Source organism: Anopheles coluzzii, chromosome 2 (assembly GCF_943734685.1).
Source record: "Anopheles coluzzii chromosome 2, AcolN3, whole genome shotgun sequence".
Classification (NCBI taxonomy): Eukaryota; Metazoa; Arthropoda; class Insecta; order Diptera; family Culicidae; genus Anopheles; species Anopheles coluzzii.
The window spans coordinates 41966570-41987856 of record NC_064670.1 but is presented as its reverse complement, the minus strand read 5'-3'; the positions used below and the strand labels follow the sequence as shown (position 1 = coordinate 41987856).

Below are 21287 nucleotides of genomic sequence, written 5' to 3'. Positions count from 1 at the left end.
GCCTTTATAGGCTTTTTTGTAGCTTGGATGACAGAACACCTGTCAGCAGGCAAGCGAGCGTTGGCGAACGTAAACAAACCGCGCATTCCCCAACTGCACGCACGAATCTCATCTTTGCCCCATTCCCGCGTCCTAATCAGGCGGCCAATCGCTCCACCACTACTTCCGTTCGCTAATAGCATGAGCGGTACATCGAAACCTACAAACCCACCGCCGGACAGTCACCACCTTCGCTTCCAATACTGCCAAAACCGCCCACTGTATCGTCGCTCGCGCCAGCTAACAGCCGTACGGGTGTACTCGGTAGCGAACGAATCACGGCACTTGCTCATTTTCGGCGTTCCGCAAATTAATCTGCTCCGAGAGCTGCGGCAAGAGCTAGTGCGGTTCGGGGCGGTGGAATTGATCAGCAACATTACCGACAGCTGGCAACGGGAACATGAAGGCTCGGACGAGCTGCAGCCCGAACCGTTTACGGACGTATTTCATGCGTGTTTCGTCAAACTAGAAAAGGCCCGGCAAGCGAAAAAGCTGCTGGACGCACGCAACTTTTACGGCGGTATACTGCACATCTCGTACGCACCGGAGCGCGAAAGTGTGGACGAGGTTCGGGCAAAGCTGAACCAGCGTCGATCGGAGGTTCGATTCCGTGCGAAACTTGCCGGTGGGCGGCGATCGTCCGATTCAAAACAGTGAACGTCAAATCTTCCTGGTGTTGGTGCTGCCGGACTGCGACAGTTGGCTGTTGTGCCGGCGGTGGACAATAATAGCACTAAGACACCTAATCGTGCGGCTGCGGGTCAATGAGACACTGCGGTCGGGTAACAGTAGTGGTGTTGATCTTCTAGGACAACCATCATCCTTTTTGGAAGCGTACGGCCATCATCGCCAGCGAGTCGAAAGTACATGAAGTGAAGTAGAGAAAACAGTGAACTACAGGATGATTATACCTAAGGAGGTAAGTAGGTGAGATGCGCGCCAGTTTGCACTATTATTCAATAATATGTTCGTTATCAGGTGCAGTGTAGAACCTGCCTGCAGGTGTTCTGCTGTGCCAAGTGCCGGCAAAAGCATGAAGATGGAAGCCATCAGGAAGACGCCATGTTACGTAAAATTTGCTACATCTGCAACGACAGACCATTCCCGTTGCGGAAGGACACTAAAATCACGCCAAACAATTTGCTCATCGTACACATACTGAAAGAACATCTGCCCCTGGAATGCAACCGATGTAGGAAGGTAAAAAGTATTTAATTAGATTCCCATTTGATCTTAGCAACAAAACTAACCACAAAACGTGTGCGACAGGTTTTCTATTCATTAGCCGACTTTCAGCAGATTAACAAATGCTTCACGCTCTGCTCGAGTGACGCGGGAAAGGAAGGTGAATGCTATCTCGAAAGCAGCGGCAAGATCGGCCACCATGCGCTGCCCACCATTGAAGCAGACAATAAGGAAAACATTGCGGTTGAGCAACCTGCAGACGATCGGGCGGTGCCGTCCCGTGAACGGAGAAAGAGCAGCCTCGTGCCGGGTGATTTTCAACCGTTCGGCGAGGTGGACAACAAGATAGATGAAGTGGACGAAGCGCTGCTGACGCCGCTGACAAAGATTAATCTGCGCTGGAAGCGCAAGAGCCGTCAAAGCTTCGAAAGCATGCTCTCGATGACGAACAACACGTCGGAGGTGAACGCATCCGGGTTGCTGCGCGTGGATGGGGGGTCCGGGCCGCGCAAGCTAGTGCGCACCACCTCAACGCCCATGTACCAGTGGCAGCTGATGCCGACGGGGCCGAAGCAACCGAACGAGTCGTACTCCGCGACGATGGGGCAGATGTCGAGCATACACTGCAGCAGCGGCAGTGACACGGACAGCCGGGCGGAAGAGCTTGGTGCGTCGCCCCCGGTGCCGAACGAGCTGGACAAGGTGCGGGCAATCATACGCAACCGGTCGAAGGCGGTCGCCACGCCGCTGCGGCAGGTAATGTCCAAAAGCATCCAGCGTGCCATCGCCCAGCATACGGCCGGTGTGGGCGGTGTGTACTCGAAGATGCTGCAGCCGGGCACGCAGCGTAAGATGAGCTTCAACTCTACGATGAGCAGCGGCATGAACAGTATGCTGGCGTCACCGACGAAAGATCCGCTGGATCTGCGTACCACTCCGACGCTGAAGCGCCTCGGTAGTGGGCGTGGCGGCGGCGGCACCGGCGGCTCTGCAACTTCGGCTCAATCCACCCAAGCACAACGTATGGTACGGCCAGGTGATCCGACCCAAGAGTCGGTACAGCTCGCGCAGGCCGATGCCATACCGAATGCGAACACGACGGACGGTTCAGAGTATTACGAAACACATCGCGATATGGAATCACTGCAAGGGAGTAGCGCGTTAGGAGTGTCGAGAGGAGTAGACAGTCTGCGGAAGCTACACTCGGCAGAAAGCTATCCGGTGACACCGAAACCGGGCGGCGGCGGTACGGCACTGAAGAAGGTGAGCTCATTCCAAGCGCTGCAGGAACTGCAGCTGAAAGGGGAGCAACAGAGCAACAGTGCCCAGAACGACACGCTGGAAGACGTCTGGGGAACGCCGTGCGGAGGGGGTATACCTGGCCGTAGTTACAGCTGTTCGGCCGCTCCTAGGCTCGGCGACACGTTCAAGGCGTACGATGCATCGGTGGAGGATGCGGAAAACGATTCCGGCACGGATGATGTGTTTTATCCGGTCAAAGGGCGACCAAACATAAGACAGGGCAAAAGCGACCGTGACGCCTTCGCCGACAGTACATCACACGAGAGCAAAGTAGGAAAGCTGGATGGAATGAATGCTACTCGCAGCGGTGGTGGTGGTGGAAAACTCTGGTCGATCGTTTCCAACGTCATTCGCTTGGCATCGCGCAGCGACGTCACGCAGGAGGAACATTCGATGGATGCGCCAAGAGCCACCACTGGCGCGGTGGCTGGCGGTGGTGGAATCCTACACCGAGCCGCATCGTTTGCGGACTATCTTAAAAACCGGTACACCACCCGGTCGGACGGTGGAATTTCGCGCACGTCTTCCTCCGGCTCGGACGAGTATCGTATCGCGCACGAATCGAACGGCAAAAAAAGGCGTCGCGTAGCGTCAACCTACGCGCGGCCGTACGCTCCGGCCCTAACGAATGATGGTCCGTGTGCGGCCGCAAAGGTACAGCAGCACAGTCCGGTCGCAAAGCGGAAGCGTATCCAGAGCCGCCAGCCAATCCATCGGTTGCGCCATACGAGTAGCGAAAGCGGTGGCAGCGGAAGCGCTAGTGGCCCCGGAAGGTACAACTAGCTCGCGGGAGTGTGATTGGATATCATTTTGTTTTGTATGCTTTATATTTAGGGAAGATTGTCAAACATTTGTGCCATTAAATGGAACCGGAACGAAAAAATACATTATTTTTGAATTGTTTTAAGCAATAATAGGCGACGAGAGTGCGTTTTTCATTTTTATTCTCATTTAAAATGGGGTACGACAGAGAACTAGCTGATTCCTATTGGAATAGGGAGGTGTAAGCCTAGTGCTGATAAATAGTTATTAGATGCAGTTTTAGTATTTATATTTAAAGAATAAACAAAACGGAAGACTTTAAAATGGTGCCGCTTTTAAAGGAGTGCGGCGGTTGCAATCTAGATCAAATGTGGCGGCGGTCCACACGCACCCATACTCTCCGACGATCCGAGTGCCAGCGACGTCAGGATGGTACGTCTGCCCGGATGTACGCCCAAGTTTTCCCAATTGATCCAGGACAGTCGTGCCGTTAAATCTGAGCGGTAAACGAGATGATTAAGCACACAATTGCACTGCAAAAAAAGGCAAACTCCCCCTGGACTACTTACCGCTCGTGTTCCAGTGTGCCCGGTCGGCCTTTATTTCCCCCCGCAGACACTTTTCCACGTACGTGAGCGGATCGTAGTCCGCCTCGAGCACCTCGCGCAGCAGTGCAATGTACGCGATCGCTAGCCGCAGCGTGTCGATCTTGCTGAGCCGCTTCTCGTACGGAAACGTAGGCACGTGCACGCGCAGCTCATCGAACGCCGAATTAATGCTGCTGTTAATGGTGGAGCTAAACATTAGCAGACGGTGGAACACATTCGCCCTGGGTGGGGGATGGGAGAGCCTTGTTACTTACCCATTCGGGGCGGAACGCATCATCCGTTTGCGCTCGCGGACGTTCGTCTGCTGGCGTTGCATTTTGTTGTACGGTGGCGGATTGTACGGGTGGGTTCCCATCGTCGTCGACAGGGACGGGCTGGGTGGGGTGGACGAGTCCAAGCATTCTGTAAGGGAAAATGTAGCAAAAATATAACGTTTTTTTGTGGAAGCATATTTAAATTCGCACACACTGAAACAGGATAACAGGAATGATTAAACCAGTTGAAGGTTTCTTCCGGCTCGGATCAGGTACCGATGCTGCCATTAACGCCTCACTCGCATTGGTGGTGATTTTAATGACTATCTTCACATTGCATTAAAAGTTCAAGCTGCCCATCGCTTGAAGAGCATGTGTGTGTGCGTGTGTGTCTGTGTGCACTTCAAGGTGAATGCAAAACAAAATTAGCCAATAAAATTAGTTTTCCAGCTGCGTGACTCTGTACGATAACGTTTCGATCCAGTGCACAGCATGATAAGTGGGTTCTGTAACGCATTTTAAAGTTTCTTCAGCAATGCGGAAGAACGACAGATATCGGCTTGGAATCGGTGAGGATATGAACCATATTGCTGTAGCCTTCCCCGATAAGCAGCACGTGGTTAAAACGTGGTTAGAAAATTGTGCAGAACATTGCATAAATGACTATTAAAAGTAACCTTTCCCGAAGGCCACGACCATGAGGGTCACGGTGGGTCACGATTGCTACCGTTCTTACCTGTATGATGAAGATACTGATGCTGCATCTGCCTTATGCTGGTCGGGTTCAGCCTCAAGTTGGGGGGCGCATTACCAGTGTGGCCGCTGTGTCCGGCACTGTGTCCCGCGCTGCTACTACCCGCACCCCCATTCCCGGGGACCGTGTTTAGCTGATGGTGCTGTGCATAGACGCACGATGGCAGATCGGCCATCAGCTCGTCGTCGAAGCTGTGAAACCCGATGCCACTGTACGATGCGTTTGGGGCGTTGTACATAAGCACATCCATTTTCGGCAGCAGTGGTAGGAATAGAAAATCGATTTGGACCAAGTTTAAGCACAAACAGAACGCTCAAAATCCACAGCACAACAAACACAGAATCACCAAATTTAGGATCGACACACAGGAAGAGTATCACGTGTACACGGATTTTGTGAGACTTTTCGGTTTAAAAAATCATTAACAGTCCACACAATATCACAAACCGGGGGAAGTTTTGGGGATATATTTTTCGAGAAAATAACTAAACGGATCGCAGCAATATCGATGATAACCTCAGTGGCGGCGAAGACGATGAATCCGGTAACTGTGAGCGGCAAATTTTATCCATCGCTTTGGGAATTCTTATTGAAATTCACAGATTTTTGCACTCGCTGCAGGTTAAACTGACCAACACTAGCTCTATGAATGGCAAACCAGCAACTACAAAGGATGTGCTGGATCTGCCCGGTTCTTATATAGGATTCTAGGGATGCTGTTCGGGGTGCCGCAGCCGTGTAGCGCGAAGGGACGCGACCCTTTTGTTTGCGCATGTGCATCCTTTCGTGCGTTACTCCTCCCATTGCTGGAAAAGTCGGGGAAAACATAAAAGAACCAAATGCAATGGCCGCCGGCATACGGTGGAAAGCATTTAGCGACGGTACTCGTCGAGGCCCGCAACCCATGAGCGTCGTGTTAAAGCGGACGAAACGATGATTTCTCCAATGCTGAGAAGAAGGAATTGTCGCTTTTAAAGCATACATATCTATTTTTTTATTTTTCTTTCTTCTTTCTTTTGTCTTTCCTTCATTGATCAATAGCTTAGCGTTGTGTTGTGGTTGCCGTTTGAATTTATCTTTGCAGTGCGCCACGAGTGCTGTAGTTTAGTCAATATTGTCTTCAATCAACATCGCAGCCATTCAAACCTTTAAATATTGATCGTGCAATCTAAAATGTTTTGCAGATGCATTGGTGGCATCGACAATGACTGTTATCGCTGTTGAACGAACGAACTTTCAGAAGCAAATTGGCACACATTTGTTTGATGTATTTGTTTAAATTCAAGCGGGAAACACGGAGAACAAACGGGATAAACAACCGGTTGAAAGAGCGAATTCCTTCATTGCATTGCATCTTATGCAATACATGTTTCGGTTATTTTAGCTAATACCAGTCATAATATTATGTTAGAATTTAATATTCGTTTTTGGTACAATAATATTAAGCAAAAATTGATACAACAGACACTTCCGAATATCACGTTGCTTAATTTAATCTGCTGTTAAAAGGTCCTCCTGTTCTCTGATGGATAAAGCAATTAAGATAGGATATCAGGTTTATAGTAAAATATAGTAAAATATAGTTAAAGTATACATTCAGCATTCAAGCCATTCAAGCTATCAATCGTTTAAACTTATTCAAGTTCCGAGTCCAAACTTTACGGAATAAAAAATCAACATTTAACATAAAAAAATACTGTTAGAATTCCACCTAAAGAGAACTGAAAAAAAAATGATTTATGAAATTTCTTCTATAACATTGTTTTGTCAAGACTAGCTGATAGAGAAACGTTCGGGGAGCGGAATGGATGTAAGTTTTTTTTTATTGACACGTTCAGCCTGGCCCTAATTTTCATCAACTTTCCGTTCCTCCGGCAACTACAACGCAAGCAGTTGATTTTGAACCAATAATGCATGTAGCAAAATTGTGATTGTTTTTGCTATAATTTTAGATGTACTTTGTTCATCAATAGTGTTGTGGGTTCGATAAGATTGTTGTCAACTGCAATCAATGTTTGAACTCCACTCTTTTACCTGCGCACCGCTGCTATTCATGTAGGTAGAGTAGGAAAAAAGACAAATGGCAGGCCCCAGGGACCGACACCGTCATACAGGAAAGTTAATTGGAAGGCCCTAGGGACGGCCGTCGAGCTGAACGCGTTAACGGACTAAATATACACCGCACCGTTGATACCATTGATTATTTGTCGCTTAAAACATTTTAGCTTGAATTACAAATTTTAACTCTCGGTTAGCGGTCACCTACATTTGTATTATAAAGCCAGAAATTAATATCATAGTAGAATTATCAGACTCTCATTTAACATTTGCATGAACGAATATGAATGACCAACTGATTATAAAGATTATTACTGTAAAAAAGAGAATTAAAAAAAACAATGAGAAATGAAACTTAGTGATGAACAATCAGAAACGGAAAAAGATAATCAAATCTAAATAAAAGAAGAGAATTGAGGAAACAATCGGTAATGAAACATACTGATTAACAATAAAATATGGAAAAGATAATAAAAAGGCAGTAAAAGTTTTAGATCCTAATAATATCGTGTGTTAATGATTGTTTATTTGTTTATTTGTATTTGTTAAGTAATTAGCCATCGTTGGCCTTATCACTGATCTTATAAACTAACTATTGTCGTATGAATTCAAATTATTTTGTTTGGGTCTATGAGAACATGCGAAAAATTAAAAACTGTGTTAAAACTGAATATCAAATTGCAAATATTCGACGCATTGGTGGTCTATGAGTGTTAATTAATAATTATTACAGTGCGAATGGGTATAAAACGTTCAAAACTGATAAACATTGTGATACACATTTGATTGGTTTTTCGAAAAGATGTTTAGATTTGCTTTTCATTCGAGCTACAGGTGTCTGGTGTGGGGTATGGACGAGAATTGAAAAAAAATCAAACAACATTCTTCATCAAACAACAACCAAAATTACCTTCTTAAACCCCCCCCCCCTCCCCCGTAAATCCCCACATTCTTGTAAAATTCCCTTCTATTTACTTCACCATACACCAAGAACAATTCTTTAATTGAAGCATGAGTAATCCCCATCCCAATCAAGAATCTAATATCAAACGCTCCCCCAGCCGAGAAAGGATCGTCCTGGACGCGCATGTTTTGATGCCGTGGGGAATCCCACCGAAAAGAACCCAGATCGCCACGGGCCCCTTTTAATCGAGCTTTCACGCGTTCCTTGCACCCGCCCGAAGTAGCGAAGCTTGCTCGACCGAAGCCGAGATATGAGCGTGCGTGCGGTTTGGCCCGCGCATCGTTACTCGTGACGTCAGGCGAGCCAAGGCGGCAACGCTGTGGCAAAGGCAGTTTAAAAGCGTTCGGGCCCACCGATCGCACGTTCAGTCGATCGCGTACGTTTGTCTGCCGTCCAGCGCAGAAAAGCTGCCGTGCGCGTCCGTTAGCCTTCTCGTTGCCTGCGGTACGTCGTAGTCCTCCTGTAATGATCGAGTCTAGGAGACGACATTGAGGAAAGTGAGCAAGTGATTTGGTGCCAATTCAAATGTGCCCTTTGTCAGTTTTAAACGTGAACAAATACACCCATTTGAAGGGCCAGTCATCAATTGATTTGTGAAAATAAAAGTACAAATGCGGCAAACGTTGCCGAAAGGAAAGACGTGTGAAACATCATCTTGCGTTAGTGATATGCCGCCAGGAGTGTGCACGGTCTGCCAGATAAAAGCCATCTCGTGATAACGTGGAGTAGTATCGTTAAATTTAAATCTATTTGTTCTGCATCACGCGGTAGTTCGGTGTGGGTTGATAAGTAGTGACAAGTTACCGCTGTCGGTGGCTAGTTGGGGAGTGTGGTTGGCTGTCAAGCAGCAAAGTTGTTCAAAACGTGCGGAAGCCAGTACAGGAGCTGTGTCCAACACGCGTCGCAGCCTAGCGGTTGATAACGATTGATCAGTGATTTTGCCTGTAAGTGTCACGAAATGTGCTTCGACGATTGAGTAGTTTCTAGAGTGGGATTGTATTTTAACAACGTGAGAAAGGGTTTAAAGATTGTTACACTTTGAATATCTTTGAATGTGTATGGGATGAGGTGCAATTAGTTTAAACAAACTTTACTATCTAGCGCGTTTAAAATATTTTTTTGGTGCATTTGTTAAATCTGATCTAATCTATTAAACATTTAAATGCTCTAAATATTAACCAAAAGCTCACCAGATTTCGCACATTTAAATTAAACGGTTATAAATTGATGTTTTTTTGGTCTATTTTTCACTTCTTTTGTGCTATTTGCCTATGAGACAACCTATTTTTCGTTTCTCGTAAACAACCAACAAGGAAGTTTGCAAACTATTCGCGTTTCTTCATAAATATGCATCATCCATCGCCGCTTCTGATAACCGTATGATTGTCCCGAACGACGGTCGTCGTCTGAATCGATCGCAAATCTTGAATCTTATACCATGCCAACTCCCACTACCCCGTAACCACAAAACCGTAACAAACGGCTGCTAAAGCTCAGTCGAACAAACCTATCAAGTAGAAGCAGCGACAACGACGGCATCGGTACGGCGTATATTTAATCGTTTAATAAAAACAGAGCAATTCCGCAACCGAACAGGACGGAAGTGGTTGCAAATTTGGTGAATCGCGGCAAAGTTGTGCGTTACGTTACTTCCGTGACCGGTGGGAGGGTTAATGCGGCAGTAAGGAACACTTTTATGCTTGTGCTGATTGAGTTCTATTTCTGGTTTCTGGTTGGCCGATCGAAATGCATCGTTTGGGCCCAAATTTTGACCAATATCGATCATCCTGCTATGGGTAAACAAGAAGACACTGGAAGCCTAGCCCACTAGTGGTACAGGCAAGCCTTGACCGACAACGGTTGTGTTATGCCAAAGAAGAAGAAGAAGAACTTGATGTTTAGGTAAAATTATTAGGTCTTTAGGCCGAATGGTGAACTCTCCTCATTTGTCTCTTATTTATTGGTCTCTCCTCATCGCCTAAAAATGAATTCAAAAATCAATGTCGATTTTAAATGATCTATCGATCGGCGAAAAACAATAATACCTCAAACCTATAAAAAAACACTGTCCAGATCAAACTAGATTTCGAGACACAAAGAAGAATGTTTTCTTCATTATGCGCCTGCTTTCAACTGACGCCTTTCTGCAGCCTCAGCTCCAGCTGACCATCAAATCGGTTCCAAATCAATAAAAGAAGCACATTGAAATGTGGGGAGAACTAGCCAGAGCTGTTTTCGAAACAGTGATCCATTTTGGTTGTTGCCGCCGAAAGTGAGAGTGAGGGCTAGAGTCTATCACCCAGGTCTTCTATCCATCCTTTGGTGAAGGTTGATAGTGGACCTATATATGCATGTTTCGGGTTTTTTTTTCTTCTTCAGGGGGGAACGGGAAGGTCGTTTGTTGTTGCGCAGCACATAGTACCGAAACTATGCTTTTGTGTAACAAACCGGGTACAGAAGCTTAACAACAACCATCCACCACTATCCAGCCACGGTATAGTGGCTGCATTTGAGTGAATTTCAATGATAACTGCTTGGCGGCATAAAGTGGTTAATGGTAAATATGATCATTAAATACCTCAAGGTTCATAGTTTGTGTTCATCCGTGAACAAACAGAAAAAAACGAAGCACACATACCCACTGTAAAGTGGTAACTCAATTACTTCGCTCGCATTCGTTTTATTTAAAATTATGCATTGAAGCAGGTTTTTCCTTTCAGTAGTGTGATATTAAGCTGATAAGTTGCCAGCAACCAGAAGTTACCTTCAGCGATCAGTGGTGTAGCCGTTTCGAACGGATGAAACATTTGGTTCCATTCCAATCTTCAAAGCATCTCAACCTCATGCTTCACGCTTTGGCCCTATCGGTCGCTACATTTACCCTACCACGGTGGAGTGTATCGTAGCCACTAGGTCAAGTACCCGTGTGGAAGGCTGCACCTCGGTTGTGCCTCATCGTTATGCAATCTTGCAGGTAATTGTGTGTCAAACAGCATACCGGCTTAATGTGGATGCTGACACCAAACGGTGTAAAATAGATTTGCGATAGAAAGATGGATGATAGATCCTTGAGAGATGCTTGATGGGTTAGGTAGCAAACTGAGAAGAAACGAGCTATGTAGACGTTCAACAATGTTAGAAGAGAACTCATTTTTTAACAACTTAATCTATGATTTCACAACTTCCCGATTGTTCATAGACAAAACAAGCAAACTTATCGGGCCTTCTTATCTCACAGCAATCGAGATGCTAAATGTTGGTGCCGCAAAGCTTACCCTACCATCGTTATGTTTATGATGCTACTAGAAAGTGACGTCTGTCGTTTGCTAGTTTTATCTTGCTTCCTCCGAGTCTTGTTGTCTGTCACTACGATCTTCGCTTATCACAGATTGTGTGCTCCATGCTGCATGGCTACGGCAAACAATAACCCTCCCTCGCTATCAGCTATGCTCACGTGCCTGCGGATCTCATCCCAACCGGGCAAAGAGGCAAATGAGTAAGCAGAATCGTTCCGCAGCATCGAGGGCGCGGTGAACATGAGATTCCGTTATGATTGTTCACCTTCGCTAACCCGGGGCGAAAGTAAAACTGTTCTCCACGCTGCAAACCCTGCTGGCCACTCGATCGTGATAATACCCGTGTGATCGTCATTATTGATGGTGTTTAGTTGTTTTTTTTAGCGCATTGCGTGGTACGCGAGTTTATGCAAATACGGGGAACATTGATTTCTTCATCTGATTAGCAGATATCACGCCTTGCAGCTGGTAGCCATTTCGCACGTGAAGCTGCACGACGGTGTAAGATGAAAGTTTTGCACCGTATTTCATCATTACACTCGCTAATCGATGTTGCATGTTTTGTTTGTTTTGTTATGTTTTTTTTTGCATAAGTTTAACTGTTTGTATTTTATTGCTACTTCTCTTCTTTCGCAGGGCGGTGCGGACCTGAGCTCACTGACATTTGGTTTTAAAGACAAAAGCGACTGCAGATGATGCATCCTCGTTTATAAAGCGGTGGATAACACATCAAAGTGGAGTCAACTACCCCGTAAAGATAACAGCATCTGCCCGCTAACGGAACTATGGCTGTTCGAAATAGCGCGTTGACAGCCGGTCGGCATCGGCTGCCAGCCTTGGCCTTAGTAACTGCCACCATCTTGCCTATCCTGTCGCTGATGGTTCCAATCGGTCACTCGCAAAGCGTCATCACGGGTAAGTTCGCTGTTGCCGGGGGTCGAGCTATTATACGATGCTGTATCAGGTCCTTCCTGCACTTCTTGTACGTATGAAGAGTGGTTTGTGCAGTCGTAAGACTGTAAATGTCCCAACTTGGATTTCACCTGCCTTCAATGCACATTCATGGTAAACAAATGATCGCGTCATAGCGGAGTCTCTTTTCGAAGCGTTCTTTTGCGGTGGAGCGGGATTTACCAGGTAATTTTGGACGTACCATACCCATCCCGGAAGATCATCTTTCATGTGGTACCGCTGCAATGGAAACTGGTTTCTTGTTTGTCTGGAAGATTGTGGCAGAGGTGTGCCATAACAACAAAAAAATAACAGCACGATCGGAATAATCGAAAAAAAACAGTGTGATTTTGGTATCTTTCTGTGATTTTTTGGCGAGAGGGATTTTAATCCCCACAAAAAGGGAATCCCACGAACAGATGCGACGGTATGCAAGTCATCACCGACGACTGATTTGTAATCTATTAGAGTGGATGAATAATCGACATTATCTTATACTTCCCCCTGCCCGCGGCGTGTTAGCGTGTCGGAGATAATTAGACAAACCTTAAACGATTTTCAGGTCACCCATTAGTAAACGGCAAAGTTTCAGTGTTTAGCTGTACGTTGGTTTGACGTTTCTCAACATCTGCCACAAAACCAGTTACATCTGGACGATGGTAACGGCTTTGGGACAACGGATTCCAGGTTGGTCGCCTGGTTGCCATTTCTAGCTAACGCACCTGGCTCGAAACGGCACTTTACGTCATCCACAAGACGCATAGAACGGGGTCTCAGTTTCAGTGCAGTTGCCGCGTGTACAAGCGCGCATGTTGAACGGTAGCGATCTCCACGTTCTGGACATTCCGACGCGTGACATGGACCGCTCCGTCACAGACCGTTGATCGCGTGAGGCAGTGTGTGAAACCCTTCTTTATGATTCACGCCGCCGGATTGCCGGACTGCGTATGTAGGGTGACGGTTGATTGCGATCGGGAAGCGTTCGTGGAAGGTACCGACATGTGTGGAAGGGTGGGAGAATAATGAATGAAAGGAGTAGAGGGGGAGTAATTAATTTGGGCATAGAAGTTGCGAACTACGATCGATACGAACTCAATTGCAGGCTGGGCATCGAACACACAGTTTGGTTTCGCCTGGTAGATACTTTAACCAGCGAAGCTAATGCTCACACGACACGAACTCGAGGTGCGTTTGGCAACGACAGAGTTCTTACGCTTTCCGTATGCACGCATGGACATCCTTCTGGTTGATTGTATTGCCGATTCTCCATCCAGCGGCACACCGATGTCCTTTCACTTTCGGGCGTATGAGGTTCTGATGGGTGGTGAAGCTTGTAGTGCGCTGGATGGCTACATTGTGGCAGAGGGTTTTTAATTTCGCAAATGATATACCTTCGCCGCGCTTGAAACAATCTACCGGAACCGCATACCAAACTAGTTTCGCTTTTTAGAACTGCTCCGGTGATACCGGAGCTGGATGTGTGTTTGTGTGTGTGTTTCGCGTTAATGTATGCGACGGATAATTAAATACCACGAACGCTAGATTTCCTCGAGCGAACGCGAATAGTCACCGTCGGCAGCCTGGTTTTATTCGATTCGGACACGGACCCGCTGCCTGCCGGATCTAGCCGCGTGCGAGTTTGGCGGAATGGTTTAATCCTACTGGGAAGGTGATTTGTTATTGTGTGTGTTTTTTTTTGTTTTGCCAGCAGGCTCCCGCTCCATCTCGTGCGCTGAGCAGTCGTAAAATCAGTTTTATGATTGATGAATGAATTCCCGCGCATAATAGTGCTCGAAAGGAAGGGCTCATTAGCGGCACAATTCAACCATCAGATAATTGGAAGGCCACAGGTTCTGCTCAGAACGCAGCCTCTGCCAGTTGGATGGCATCTCCGGTCGCGTCTCCGGTGACGACCCACGGTCAAGGTCAAGGGGCCTACTGGTGCTTGGCTTCGTCTTGAGACCGCTCACGTACCGTTCGAATCGGACGTACGCGTGCAGATGCGAACGGTCGGCCCAGCTGTTTGGATCCACATTCACACGCAACCTCCCGATCGGCTGGTTGCGATAGAAACGGCAAAGTGGAGGACTTGATCGTGTGAACTTATGTAACATATGCGGTAGATCGTTTGCCAATTCGATCGCCGTTAGTGAGTAACTGGTGCTGCTATCGCCCTTGCTTCAAGGGTTTGCTTTGTTTCTTGGTTACGAGCTTGGAACGCTCCAACCCCATCGGAACGATGCACGGCGAGCGAGTGATTATACGTGCCTGTGTCAATTCTAGTGCACATAAGCCTTTGCCCTGTTATCAAACCCCATCAATCGTGTATGCATTAAAGGAGCTATCTTGCGAAAAAAAGATAGAAGATAATTGATTTCAGAGTGGAACTTAATGCCTGGCTGAATGGAATTATAAATGGTCAATTTTTTGTTCGATCTATCTCGAGCTCGCGATAACGTATTATGTGTGTGGTACTAGTTCGTTGCTTTTACGAATTGTAATAAAATAATCTATTTTTAGGAAGAAGCTCATTTCAGAATTCCTGCTTTTTAATTTAATCTATGCCACACTCCCACGAACATCTTGTCCAGCGTGTTCGTGAGCTACTTTGTAATCAATGCCGCTAGTGTTACGGTATAATTACGGCCGGACCCATTACGACTGCTTAATTACCGTAATGGGATGGTGCGATGAGTGTCGCACGTTGCCACCTTCTGCTAACAGGGAATGATGCAAACAGGTGCTACTGGTGTTCCTTGTTTCGTCCCTCGTTGATTGATGGCGTGAGTTGGGAGGTTTACGCCGCGATGTATATGATTAAAACGGATTTGAATTCATTCACACGGTTTATCGCGCCTGTCCTGACAGGGGCTACGCGGTGGGTATTAATAATCCATCGCACACACCCTTGTCCGTAGAGGCGTTTTTGTGGTGGGAGAGCGACCAAATTTGTTAACTCTATTATTCTGTTATGTTTCTGTTGCACTTCTGTGACCCTGTGGCTGTAAGTTAGCCGTCGTTGGTCTCAACAAGTTTGTCCACCAAGTCCACAGGAAGAGCTTTAAAGCTATTTCAACGAAACTATCCGGAAGAAGTGAACCAACCATTCTGTTTGGGAACATTCCATTCCATCAACGCAATTGCACAATGGTCACGTTACATTATGCGAAGGTTTTTCGGGGGGGCAATTCGTGCCCATCGTGTTGATACGATTTCATTACAATCGGTATCTTTCCAGAATATCAAAGCACATCCTTCAACGTACCCAGCTGATGCGTTCGCGTGGGGGGTAAGTTGCCATGTAATCGGCATGAATCGGCTGTGCCATCAGCGACATCTTCCTCCCCCCCCTGCGAGGGTCATTCGCTATCGCATCAGATGCGTTTTGTATACGCTCAAACCGACGCGCTTAGCAAGTGGGACAACAAAATGCCTTGACAATGATCAGCGATTTTTCGCACTTGACATGCGCGCGCACTGGAACATGCTACGGGAGGATGTTTACGGGCGCTGGAGGTGAATATCAATGAGATAACCGTGGTGCCGCACGTGGGGTTTAGCAGTGTTTGGGTAGTCGAAAACAGAGAAGGTGAGAAAAAACAAACGTGCTATCGTAATCGTCGCTTAGATAATGGCTTCACACTTGCTGTTCCAGCAGCATACATACTTAGTTAAGAAGCGACTCTATCTTGTAAAACATAATGCTTTCTATGATTCGTTGCAATGAAATGCTTACGTCCATAGCAAACATTTTGAGAACGTTTTGTTTTTTACTAAAAGAGTCTTGTGGTAAAATTCTAATTTACATACAAGTCTCCAAATTAACTTTGATGTCTTGACCTGTCTAACACCGTCGGGTGCTGATAGATAACACCGGAATTAATTACGATTGCAATTACATCGTCTAGCTACTTCTACTTTGCCTTTGTGAATAATGCTAGATGCTACAAACATTGGACATGATCCTCTATCCATATAGTCGATTCTTTTCATTTCCGCAACAACTGTAAGCGATCCATCTCTACCTACCTCAAGCCGTGCAGTTTATGAGTTGCCACGGTACTGGTATGCGATGTTATATGCGTTGTAAGGCTACGAATTCCTTAGCTGAAAGAAAGCTTATTTCAATTTAGTCATCTTTTGAAAATCGTCAGTGTTTAATTACGTTTAGTGTTATTTGACGTTGCTGGTATTATACTTCGTTCCAGTCTGGTTAGTAATAGATCCGGTCCGGCCTAGTAGAATTGAAAAAAAATGTAGTTAGTTCTTACTTACGAGGTACAATCGGGTAGGACGCTCATTAAACCTTCAAGTTGATGTTCATCAATTTAAAATTCGTGTTGATATCTCCAAGTACAAACTACTAAGTTAATTTAGATAATTTAAGATATTTGAATTTGTTATAAAAGACCTTAAGAGAGAAAAGAATGAAAGAACTACAATGGAGTTATGGGACGATGAACAAAATGCAGATAAGTATGTGAAGTTGAAAATCTATAGGAATTTGAAGTTTGAAGTAATTGATTGACAGTAAATAAATGTCTCCTAGAGTGAGAACGTTTGTTGAGTGAAAGATTTTTATTAGACTTAGGAGTGAGTTGTCATATGCATGCTAGAGAATAGTTCAATAATTATGTTGTAAATTATAAGTCGTATCACCAACCAATTTCCTTTCATTCCTTTCTTTACAGATTGCGACTCGAGCAAATGCCAACCATTGTCAAACATCTCGGAGGTGTCTCTCGAACCGGGACAGCGGATCCGTCGCGAACTAGATCCATGCTGTGAGATCCTTCGATTGTATTGCGACACTAGCGCCTGTCCACCGCTTATCGAGTTTTGCGATGCTGAGCGTACCATTCGCCCTAAGAACATTGCTGGCACGTGCTGTACACTGCAGCGTTGTGGTTGGTAGCGGTTTTTCATCAATCAATTCCAAAGCTAACTGTTAACACTTTGCTAAACTCTTCATTTCAGATAACTTTTGTGAAGTGTACGCCAACGGAGAGGTGACTACGCGGTCGGTAGGCGAGAAGTGGTTTAACATGGTAAATGAAACCACGTGCATGAACTATGAGTGTTTGCGGAACGATGCAAACGAAACGTTCATCAACTCTATCGGGATACAGTGTAACACCACCTGTCCTGAGGTATTTTGCAACACATTTGAGCTTTTCACTGAGGGCCCTCGGACACTAAGACCTTTTCCTTTCTTCGGATATCGTTTATTTGCAGGGTTTTGAAGCACAGCTCTCTGAACAACACTGCTGTCCTCAGTGCGTCCAGTCGCAGTGCAAGTTTAATGATCAGTTCTACCGCGAGGGACAGTCGTGGGCAAGTCCTGACGGGTGTCTAGTCTACCGTTGCGTCAAGGAGAATGGTTTTCTATCGATCAGCTCGAGCCGCAAGCAGTGTCCAGCGGTGGGAAATTGCCCCGACCAGCATATCGTTGAGCGTGATTGCTGCCGGGTGTGCAATTATACCGAGGCGCAGATGGCACCGGGTTTGACGACCGCTTCCCCGGTCGAGCCGGAAGAAGGAGTCGATTTTTACGAAGAGCTAAGCTACGACAACCATCCCTGCAAGCGGGCATGCACGCTGGGCCGCAAGCCGGAAACTTGCTACTACCGTTTCCGGCTCGAATGGTATCGTACGCTGAGTAAGGCGTGCTACAACTGCCCGTACAATGCGACCGACTGCGAACGACCGCACTGCATCACCGGGGACGGTGTGCGCAGGAACGTAGCCGTCATTAACCGCATGATGCCGGGTCCGGCGATCGAGGTGTGCGAGAACGACATCATCGTGGTGGACGTGGAAAACCATCTGATGGGCGAAAGCACCACTATCCACTGGCACGGTTTGCATCAACGGCGCACTCCGTACATGGACGGTGTGCCGCACGTGTCGCAGTGTCCGATCAGTCCGGGAACGACCTTCCGGTACACGTTCCGGGCGGATAATCCGGGGACGCACTTCTGGCACTCGCACACGGGCATGCAACGCGGTGACGGTGCGTTCGGCGCACTGATCATTCGCAAGGACAATGACATACAGGAGCTGCTGTACGATCACGATCTGTCCGAGCACGTGATTACGGTGCAGGATTGGGGCCACGAGCAGGGCGTCTCGCTCTTTGCCTCGCACCATCACTCGACAGGTGATAATAAACCGCCGAATTTGCTGATTAACGGACGCGGCAAATACTTCCAGCGGTTTGCAAAGACAACTCCACTTACTACGACGACCACCAGTACGGAGGAGCCGGCGCTGGAGCCGGAAACGATTATGGCAATCGAACCGGAGAGTACCACGCTGATGGAGGAGCTCCCAACGACTACGGTTCCAATTACGGACGCTATCACGCCGGACGATACAGAGTTGCTGCAGGCAAGTAGCAACACTAACCTGAAAACAGTGCTTCGAGCGGAGGAGGTGCGCCACCGTACCAAGCGCCAGTCGCGTACCGTCAACTTTAATGCCATCGTCGTACCGGAATCGAAACACATCCCGCTGAAAGTGTTCCACGTGGAAAAGGGCCGACGGTACCGGTTCCGGCTGATCAATGCCGAGTTTCTCAACTGCCCGGTGGAGCTGTCGATCGAGAACCACAACCTCACGGTGATCGCATCGGACGGGTTCGGCATTCAGCCGCTGGAGGATTTGGGCTCGTTCGTGAGCTACGCCGGCGAGCGGTTCGACTTTATCGTGAAGGCGAACCAACCGGTCGCCAACTATCTGATACGGTTCCGCGGTCTGATGGACTGTGACGAGCGGTTCACTTCGGCGTACCAGTTTGCCGTGTTGCGGTACCGGGGCGCACCGACCGATACCGAGTACGAATCGTGGCCACCGTACGATTATGAAGCACCAGGCGTCCAGCTAAACTCGCTGAACCGTGGCCCTGGAGCGGAGAACGTCATCACCATCGCCGAAACCAGTGCGCTCGATCAGGAAGATTTGCTGCTGCTGCGCAACGAGACGGACTACAAGTTCTACGTGTACTACGACTTCTACGGCAAGGACAATCCTCACTTTCACGTACCGTCGCTGTACGGCTTCCAGCAGGTGGTGAACAACACGAACCGGCTGTACACGCCACAGCTGAACCACATCTCGATGCGCATGCCACCGGTACCGTTCCTGCCCGGCAAGGACGTGCTGGACGAGAGCCAGTTCTGTAATGAAACGAGCGTGCGCGATCGTAACTGTCGGCAGGAGTTCTGCGAGTGCAGCCACGTGCTGCAGATACCGCTGCATGCCACGGTTGAGATGGTGATGATCGACGAGGGCTTCACGTTCGATGCGAACCATCCGTTCCATCTGCACGGGCACGCGTTCCGCGTCGTCGGGATGGATCGGGTAAGCCGCAACACCACCATCGAGGACATACGCCGAATGGACGAGGAGGGTCGGCTGCCCCGAAGGCTCAAGCGGGCGCCGATCAAGGATACGGTCACCATTCCGGACGGGGGCTACACAATCATTCGCTTCATCGCCAACAATCCGGGTAAGTTGAGGTGGGATGAAACGACGTGAGGGGAAAGTGTTCCTAATCTGATATTTCCTTCTCCGGTATATTGCAGGCTACTGGTTGTTCCACTGCCACATCGAGTTCCACGCCGAGATTGGCATGTCGCTGGTGCTGAAGGTTGGCGACAGCTCGGAGATGTTACCTGCGCCGGCCAACTTTCCCACGTGTTACGATTTCAAACCGAAACTCGGCCAGCTGGGCAGCGGAGGTGCGAGACATGGCCACAGTTTGACTTCTTCACTGCTGGTAGTAGTGTTAATAGTGGTGTCGTTGCAACGACTTCTTTAAGTGAAACGGGAACGTGAACAAACAATTTGTGATATTAGACGCTTTCCGAACGGAGCCAAGTGTTTCGTTCGACCATAGTATTACCAGCCTATTCGCGTGGTCTGCCTGCGCCAGCTGGGCTTAAGTTATGACTCCTATTTTCCTACCCCATAAGCAGCATACTGAAGCTCGCCTGATTCTTCTACACCGCTATCGGTACAAACCGTGCAAAGTGCTCTTAAACAAGTGAAACTGAATAAAGTCTTAAGAAACACTCTAGCTGTTTGTCTATTTCTCCGTTTTTTTTTGCATCCGACCACCGTTGGAGATGAAGGTGGACGATTCATCTGCTTTTGACACGCCCATTCGTTTGTGCGTACCGTGCGTCTGGGATGCTAGGGGTTCGAACTTCCCTTTCGATGGCGCTACCAAACCCAAAAACAGGGAAGAATTTTGCCTTTTTTAATCGCCCAAACAACTTTAGCGTTATTATCGTTTGAACATAACAAAAGAAAACATAACCGTTTCACGCTGTGCAGCGATCGTGAAACGTGCAACAGAGTACAGCACAACAAGCGGCAAAACCGATTGCTCTTGGAGGGTGACTGCTACCGCACGACCACCCCAGTCTAGTACGGTTCCTTTCGGGCGCTAGTGATAGTGGGTGATGCTGCAACTGATGGGTAAATCGATACCGACCAGACATTCAGCACCCTTTGCCGGTGCAAAATTGCCCGCATGCGCCCTGGTAGCAGGAGGGCTACGGTTTCTTTTTTGCAGTGTCCTAGAGGGGGGAACCATAACCGCCCGGTACTTCTCGTTTCCCCCCTCCGGTGCCGAGCAGGTGCCTTGGCGAATGAATGCGGGTAATGGCGCAAAGGTTGGTGCTGGGGGTGTTTTGGACACATGCAGCACAAACGGCAAAAAATAACCTTGCTCTACACGTCGTTGTGTCCTAGATGCGTCAAGGAACTGCGGAAACAAAACGAGTATTATTCCTAACGAATTATTTCAGCATCGTTTGGAAACATTTTTGACTGTTTCTTTGTTGTGTTGGGAAAGAATTTTTAGCCGCTAATATAAACTTTGCTGTAGGCAGAATGCAATGTGTCCATAGGTTTTGTTAATAAATTTTCAAATTCAATAAAAGTTTGAAAAAAATTTGAAGAAAAAACAGCTATGGCACTCTTGATTAATTCTTTCATATTCTAAGTGTAGCCTTGGGAACGCTATCCAAAATAATATTTAAAAGTGGCAGATGTAACTTACAGTTTATATAGATTCTTCTTTTTAGGCGCAATAACTGTAGTCGA

At 47.3% G+C, this 21287-nt stretch overlaps 5 protein-coding genes across 9 annotated transcripts in view; 4 read left to right on the top strand and 1 right to left on the bottom strand.

Annotated features, from left to right (window-relative positions):
- LOC120948228 (uncharacterized) overlaps window positions 1–21287 on the top strand; it is a 302677-nt gene that overhangs the window by 273663 nt on the left and 7727 nt on the right. The window lies entirely within an intron of this gene.
- On the top strand, window positions 43–703 carry LOC120948001 (RNA-binding protein 48). The gene has a single exon (XM_040363951.2). The coding sequence runs from the start codon at window positions 181–183 to the stop codon at window positions 694–696; it is 516 nt and encodes a 171-aa protein (XP_040219885.2). The 5' UTR covers window positions 43–180; the 3' UTR covers window positions 697–703.
- On the top strand, window positions 854–3442 carry LOC120947998 (mitosis initiation protein fs(1)Ya). Its single transcript, XM_040363944.2, has 3 exons — window positions 854–958; window positions 1018–1239; window positions 1309–3442. The coding sequence occupies exons 1-3, from the start codon at window positions 941–943 to the stop codon at window positions 3307–3309; spliced, it is 2241 nt and encodes a 746-aa protein (XP_040219878.2). The 5' UTR covers window positions 854–940; the 3' UTR covers window positions 3310–3442.
- LOC120948000 (pancreas transcription factor 1 subunit alpha) lies at window positions 3460–5789 on the bottom strand. 4 transcript variants are annotated; one of them, XM_049607939.1, is made up of 5 exons: window positions 5421–5786; window positions 4887–5113; window positions 4151–4298; window positions 3858–4084; window positions 3460–3784 (listed from the first exon to the last, which is right to left on the bottom strand). In XM_049607939.1, exons 1-5 carry the CDS (start codon window positions 5474–5476, stop codon window positions 3648–3650), a joined length of 795 nt encoding a protein of 264 aa, XP_049463896.1. In that variant the 5' UTR covers window positions 5477–5786; the 3' UTR covers window positions 3460–3647. The 4 variants fall into 4 exon arrangements, with proteins under 4 accessions (XP_049463896.1, XP_049463899.1, XP_049463897.1 ...); XM_049607942.1 differs by having other exon boundaries at window positions 3858–4066; XM_049607940.1 differs by having other exon boundaries at window positions 3858–4069; window positions 5421–5781.
- LOC120949831 (uncharacterized) lies at window positions 8276–20253 on the top strand. 2 transcript variants are annotated; one of them, XM_040367367.2, is made up of 6 exons: window positions 8276–8870; window positions 11859–12137; window positions 16865–17080; window positions 17151–17323; window positions 17409–19683; window positions 19760–20253. In XM_040367367.2, exons 2-6 carry the CDS (start codon window positions 12008–12010, stop codon window positions 19993–19995), a joined length of 3030 nt encoding a protein of 1009 aa, XP_040223301.2. In that variant the 5' UTR covers window positions 8276–8870; window positions 11859–12007; the 3' UTR covers window positions 19996–20253. The 2 variants fall into 2 exon arrangements, with proteins under 2 accessions (XP_040223301.2, XP_049463887.1); XM_049607930.1 differs by lacking the exon at window positions 8276–8870 and adding an exon at window positions 10647–10900.

Coding starts and splice junctions, on each gene's coding strand:
- LOC120948001 (XM_040363951.2), top strand. CDS start 181: ATGAGCGGTACATCGAAACCTACAAACCCACCGCCGGACAGTCACCAC.
- LOC120947998 (XM_040363944.2), top strand. Junction 1,240..1,308: donor AATGCAACCGATGTAGGAAG/GTAAAAAGTATT, acceptor CGTGTGCGACAG/GTTTTCTATTCATTAGCCGA.
- LOC120948000 (XM_049607939.1), bottom strand. CDS start 5,476: ATGGATAAAATTTGCCGCTCACAGTTACCGGATTCATCGTCTTCGCCG. Junction 5,114..5,420: donor TCGTCTTCGCCGCCACTGAG/GTTATCATCGAT, acceptor CGCATCGTACAG/TGGCATCGGGTTTCACAGCT. Junction 4,299..4,886: donor TCAGTATCTTCATCATACAG/GTAAGAACGGTA, acceptor TTTCCCTTACAG/AATGCTTGGACTCGTCCACC.
- LOC120949831 (XM_040367367.2), top strand. CDS start 12,008: ATGGCTGTTCGAAATAGCGCGTTGACAGCCGGTCGGCATCGGCTGCCA. Junction 17,081..17,150: donor CTGTACACTGCAGCGTTGTG/GTTGGTAGCGGT, acceptor TCTTCATTTCAG/ATAACTTTTGTGAAGTGTAC. Junction 17,324..17,408: donor GTAACACCACCTGTCCTGAG/GTATTTTGCAAC, acceptor GTTTATTTGCAG/GGTTTTGAAGCACAGCTCTC.